At 54.2% G+C, this 6189-nt stretch overlaps 1 protein-coding gene across 1 annotated transcript; it reads left to right on the top strand.

The window, feature by feature from the left end:
- Positions 1-4526: 4526 nt before the first annotated feature.
- Positions 4527-5227, top strand: LOC133282153 (olfactory receptor 14J1-like; the record flags this gene model as incomplete). Its single annotated transcript, XM_061478228.1, has 1 exon — positions 4527-5227. A coding segment is annotated over one exon (594 nt), but the record flags the coding sequence as incomplete, so codon positions are not given.
- Positions 5228-6189: the final 962 nt, after the last annotated feature.

Here is a 6189-nt window from a genome sequence, read left to right as displayed (position 1 = left end):
CAATGCCTTGCCTTCCCTGGTCTTGCTTTGCCTTGCCTTGCCTCCCCTCTCATCGCCTCGCCTCTCCTCACGTTGTTTCGCCTCGCGAGGATTTTCCTTCCCTTGACTTGCCTTGCCTCAGCTCAACTCGCCTCTCCTAGCCTAGCCTGGCCTTTAATGGCCGTTCCTTGCCTCGCCTCGCCTTGCCTTGCCTCGCCGTTACTTTCCTTCCATTGCCATTCCTTGCCTGGCCTTGCCTCTCCTTGCCTCTCCTCGCCTTGCCTGGCCTTGCCTTGCCTTGCCTTACCTCACCTCACCATTACTTTCCCTTCTTTGCCTTGCACTGCCTTGCACTGTCTTGCCTTGCCTTGACTCGCCTAGCCTTGCCTTACCTTGCCTTTCCTTGCCTTGCCTTCCCTTCCCTTGACTTGCCTTCCATTGCCATGCCTTGCCTTGCCTTTTCTTTCCTTCCCTTGCCTTGCCTCGCCTTACCTCTCCTCACCTTTCCTGGCCTTTAATGGCCTTGCCTTGCCTTGCATTGCCTTGCCCCACCTCGTCTTTCCTTGCCTTTCCTCCACTCGCATCACCATGCCTTGACTTCCCTTTCCTTGCCTTGCCTTTCCTTTCCTTTCCTTTCCTTCCCTTACCTTGTCTTGCCTCACCTTGCCTCTCCTCACCTCACTCTGTCTTTATTTCTGTTGCCCTGCCTTGCCTCGCCTCGCCTCGCCTCACCTCGCCTCGCCATAACTTTCCTTCCCTTGCCATGTTTTGCCTTGCCTTGCCTTCCATTGCCTCGCATCACCTCGCCTCGCCATGCCATTCCTTCCTTTGCCATGCCTTGCCTTTCCTTGCCTTGACTTGTCTTGCCGTCTCTTCCCTTGCCATGCCTTTCCTTCCCTTCCCTTCCCTTCCCTTCCCTTCCCTTCCCTTCCCTTCCCTTCCCTTCCCTTCCCTTCCCTTCCCTTCCCTTCCCTTCCCTTCCCTTCCCTTCCCTTCCCTTCCCTTCCCTTCCCTTCCCTTCCCTTCCCTTCCCTTCCCTTCCCTTCCCTTGCCATGCCTTGCCTTGCCTTGCCTTGCCTTGCCTTGCCTGGCAAGGCCTGGCCTGGCCTGGCCTGGCTTGTCCTTCCCTTGCCTTGCCTTGCCTTGCCTGGCCTTTCCTGGCCTAGCCTGGCCTGGACATGCCTTGCCTTGCCTAGCATTGCCTTGCCTGGCCTTGCATTGCCTTTCCTTTCCTTGCTTTTCCTTGCCTTGCCTGGCCTGGACATGCCTTGCCTTGCCTAGCATTGCCTTGCCTTGCCTTGCCTTGCCTAGCACTGCCTTGCCTTGCCTTGCCTTGCCTTGAGTTGCCTTGTCTCACCTTGCCATTTCTTGCCTTGCCTTGCCTTGCCTTCCCTAGCCTTGCATTGCCTTCCCTTGCTTTGCCTTCCTTTGTCTTGCATTGCCTTGCCTTGCCTGGCCTTGCTTGACCCAGATCTCTTGCTGTGTCATGTGCACTTGCCAGTTACTGAGGAAAGTATCCATGGGCTGGGAAAGGAAACAGCACAGGAGGGAATTTTTAGTTAATTGTTGCTCTTCCTGGTAAAACCTGTAGGGCTCTAGCATCTTGTTCCATATTTTCCGTGGTCACTGGAATGGGTTTCATTATTAAAAAAAGTATTTCATTTTCTACTTCCCTGTGTTCCAGGAGAAACAGCAACAAGGGCCTCCCCTTGTGCCACAGCTTGTGACACTGGGCAAGGCGTGACGAGAAAAACAGATGGACTGGTACTTGTGGAGAAGCCTGTGGCCTGTAGAGCTTCATCAGGGGCAAGGACAGGTTTCTGTGTAAGCACTGACTCAGTTCAGCCCAGCTGTGCTGTAGTGAAGAGCAGCACCCCTTGCTGCCCTGTGCGGAGTCGGGGCTGGGGTGCGTGCTCCCCACCCCTTCTCTCCTGCCTCCTTTGTCTGCAGTGAAACAGAAACCATGTTCTCTGAAGAAATTCTTTCTGGTGAGGGTGGTGAGACACTGGAACGTGTTTCCCAGAGAAGTCCCCCATGCCTCTTGTGAAACTGTTTAGGATTTAGGGAATGACTGATCAACCTGAAAGAGCTCCTGGTATGAGCAGGGAGTATCCAACTTTCCTGATCTCTGTGTGCTGCTCCCACCTTTGCCAGGCAACCAGAGCTCCTGGTGCAGCCAGGGAGCAGCCCGCATCCAACTCCTTGCACGGTGCAAAGGCTGGGGCCTAACAGGAACTCCTGGGGAAGCAGAGGGCTCCAGGAAATGGGGGGGAAGTGCATCAGTAACTAAAGTCAGTCCATTTTTCTCAGAGTGGTGTGCTCACCTCTTGCCGCTGTGCCAACAAAGACAGTAGTGCTGAATTCCAGTCATAAATTGAGGGCAATGTCTGGTTGCTTTACCCATAGAGGTGTTGCTTTACTCATCGAGGTGTCATAGAGACGTCATAGAGTCGTTTAATTACAATTATATATATGGACAGGTTTCTGCATCAACATAACTTGTTCAGCTGATTTCTATGCTCTAATGTATAGCAGAATGTTTAACAACAAACAGAATAGGATATAAATTAGTGAAATTAAGGTAGGATGTAAAATTCAACTTTAAAGCCCCAGTTGCTGCTGCTGACCATCCAACCAGGGTATCCTATCAGAGAGGTTCTCATGCTCAGTGTGTGGACTTGCCAGAGATAGGTTAATGGTTGGATTTGATGTTCTCAAAGGGCCATTTTCAAATTAATTGATTGATTGTAAGAAACAAAGATTTTTAGCCTTAAATCTTTGTATAATCAGGCTGTTTCCCATGGTGTTTCCCTGGAGCCCCAGGGAGCCCTGGAAGGAGCCCAGTGGGGCAGAGGCAGAGCCACCTTGGGCTGGGCCTCTGCTGCTAAGCTGGGACCGAGGGGAGACCGGCGAGACACAGGGAGCTTAAAGGCACTTGGCAGTGGAGGATGCTGAGGAGGAGGAGGAGGAACCTTCTGAAGGAGAAACCTTCCCAGCCCTGTTTGTGGTAAGGCACTGGGTGCAGGGCAATGCAGCTGCAGTTTCTCTCTGTAGATAAGGAGGAGGATGTGCTGCAGAGCAGGGCTTCCCCCTGCACCATGCAGGCACAGGACAAGGCAGGTCCCTTGTGCCAGCCCTTGCAGCAGGGTCCCAAAGGCTGTGTGCAGGGGCAGGGACTCTGCTGCCTGCCAGGGTCAGCACAGCCTGCCCGGGAGCTTCCCATGGAGCTCGGGGGGAGCTGAGGGGAAAGGAGAAACCCATGGCAGGGAAGGGAAGTGCTGAGTGGGTGACGCTGCTCCAATTTGCCGTCACTCTGAGCACTTCTTCAGAGGGTCCCTCTGAAAGACACTGAGGCATCATTTACCTGATAGGGAAGGATGCTGAGCTTTGATGTTTTTCCCTCTTGGTGGGCAGGTTGGGCAGTGGGAGCTGGGAATTTACTTCTCTGCTTTGGGGGGGGGCACCGAGAGTCTTGTGAGGCCTTGTGTGAGCTGCTCCTGAGCCCCTGCACAGGCAGGGGTGTGCAGGGCAGAGCTGAGCACACAGCCCATGGCATGGGCTCTGGGAGCACTGAGAGGGAGCAGAGCTGGGCACAGAGCAGCAGCTCCTGGCAGGGACAGCTCCAGGCAGCAGAGATATGGATGGGCAGGGAGTGGGAGGAAAGTGCAGCCCAGCCCTGGGGAGGGTGCGTTCAGGCAGCTCTCTTGGGGTCTGCCACTGGAGGTGGCTGCTGGCCGTGCTCTGCTGCCCACAGCCCTTTGCTTCTCAGCGTGAGAGCTCTGTGGACTGTCCTTTGAAACCGTTCTCCCCTGGTCTCAGCACAGGACAGATGTTTGTGGGAGTTCTTAAGATCAATTTGTGTGAAGGCACCTTACAGGCAGTGCAAGTTTGAGCACAGGGCAAGTGGGAGAGGACTGATGGACACTGCAGCTCTCTTGGTTCTGCAAAGAACTGAGACTTTTTGCCTGATGCAATGCTCTTCTGCTTGTACCTAGGAAGAAGCCTCAGCAGTGTAATGACATGACTGGTGACGACGCTGAACCTCTCCTCTCCTGCTAAAATGTGCTCAGTTGTGAATGTGTAAACTGAACTTCTGTATCTGACATCCCTCCTGTCCTAACCTGTCACTGCCTTTTTCTCCTCTGACGGTGCCCCATGCCCAGAGGCAGCAGATGTCCAACGGCAGCTCCATCACCCACTTCCTCCTCCTGCCATTCGCACACACGCGGGAGCTGCAGCTCTGCCACTTCTGGCTCTTCCTGGGCATCTCCCTGGCTGCGCTCCTGGGCAATGGCCTCATCATCACCAGCACAGCCTGTGACCAGCACCTCCACACCCCCAGGTACTTCTTCCTCCTCAACCTCTCCCTGCTGGACCTGGGCTGCATCTCCACCACTGTCCCCAAATCCATGGCCAATTCCCTCTGGGACACCAGGGTCATCTCCTACACAGGTTGTGTTGCACAGCTCTTTTTCGTTGTCTTTTTCATCTCAGCAGAGTATTCTCTCCTCACTGCCATGTCCTACGACCGCTACGTGGCCATCTGCAAGCCCCTGCACTATGGGACCCTCCTGGGCAGCAGAGCTTGTGTCCACATGGCAGCAGCTGCCTGGGGCACTGGGTTTCTCAATGCTCTGCTGCACATGGCCAATACATTTTCACTGCCCCTGTGCCGAGGCAATGATGTGGAGCAGTTCTTCTGTGAAATACCGCAGATCCTCAAGCTCTCCTGCTCACACTCCTACCTCAGGGAAGTCGGGCTTCTTGTGGTTGGTGTCCTGATTACTGTTGGCTGTTTTGTTTTTATTGTGGGGTCCTATGTGCAGATCTTCAGGGCCGTGCTGAGGATGCCCTCTGAGCAGGGACGCCACAAAGCCTTTTCCACGTGCCTCCCTCACCTGGCCGTGCTTTCCCTGCTTCTCAGCACTGGCACATTTGCCTACCTGAAGCCCCCCTCCATCTCCTCCCCATCCCTGGATCTGGTGGTGTCAGTGCTGTACTCGGTGGTGCCTCCAGCAGTGAACCCCCTCATCTACAGCCTGAGAAACCAGGAGCTGAAGGATGCTGTGAGGAAGCTGGTGACCAGATGTGTTTCAGCAGCCATACACTGCCTGTTTTGCTCTGCAAAAGACTCCCAGTGAAGGTCACGACAGGTCACGTCTGTCTTTCCTGCTTTACATTTGTTTTCCTGTTTTGATTTGCGGTGATGTCTTCACAGAAATGTCAGTTTTCATCTCCTCCTGCTTAAGTAGCCACTCCTGTTGTCTGACCCATAGACTTTGTGTCAATGGAGGTGTCTCACTTTATTTAAGGGAAATAAATGTTCCTGCAGCAACTTCTTCTCTGTGATATGTCCTCACATGGCAGGAAAGAAGGGGAATGAAAGCAGCTTTTTGGCTGCTCCAGGTCTGGGATGGCTGCTCTGTGCCTGCAGCAGGAAGAGCTCTTGGGGAGCCCAAGGCCAAGGGCTGTTGTGCTGGTGTGGGGAGATGGGATGGCATGGGGGGGCTACAGAGCTCTCAGGGTGTCCTGGGCAGGGGAGCAGGGGACACAGGGGTGCAGGGTGCAGCCCATGGGAAAGGTCTGGGTGGGCAGGAGCTGGACAGGAGGCAACGTGTGCCCTGGCAGCAAGGGAGGACAGCAGCATCGTGGGCTGTAGGAGCAGGAGCACGGCAGGAGAACAAGGGAAGGGATGATCTGGAATCCTCCATCCAGGTTTCACATTCCCAACTCAGGAACGCTATTGGCAAGCAGGAGTGGGTTTAGTAATGAGCCCTCAGGTCAGGAGATACTGGAGCACGGTGCCTGTGGGGAGAGGCTGGGGAAGCTGGACTCCAATGGAAATAGGCTGAGAGATGTGGGTGCTCAGCCTGGAGAAGAGAAGGTTCCAGGGAGATATCTTAGCAATCTCTCCATATCTAAGCAGGGCTTACAAGAAATGTGGAGAGGGGTTTTTGCAAGGGCCTGCAGTGACAGAACAAGGGGGAATGGCTTTAAGCTGAAAAAAGGAAGATTCAGCTTGGACATTCAGATGAAGTTGTTCCCTTTGAGAGTGGTGCGACACTGGCACAGGGTGTCCAGAGAAGCTGTGTCTGCCCCATCCCTGGCAGTGTTCAAGGCCAGGTTGGATGGGAGTCAGCTTTGCTCTGAAGCAGTGCTTTGTCCACCTCTGATGTTCACAAGGGATGACAGATGAAATCCAATTTCATT

This window comes from Pezoporus flaviventris, unplaced genomic scaffold (assembly GCF_033815535.1).
Source record: "Pezoporus flaviventris isolate CSIRO_AGI_PZ_B2104156 unplaced genomic scaffold, CSIRO_AGI_Pfla_v1 ptg000116l, whole genome shotgun sequence".
Taxonomy (NCBI): domain Eukaryota; kingdom Metazoa; phylum Chordata; class Aves; order Psittaciformes; family Psittacidae; genus Pezoporus; species Pezoporus flaviventris.
The sequence above is the reverse complement of the archived record's forward strand: the minus strand, read 5'-3'. Positions and strand labels throughout refer to the sequence as shown.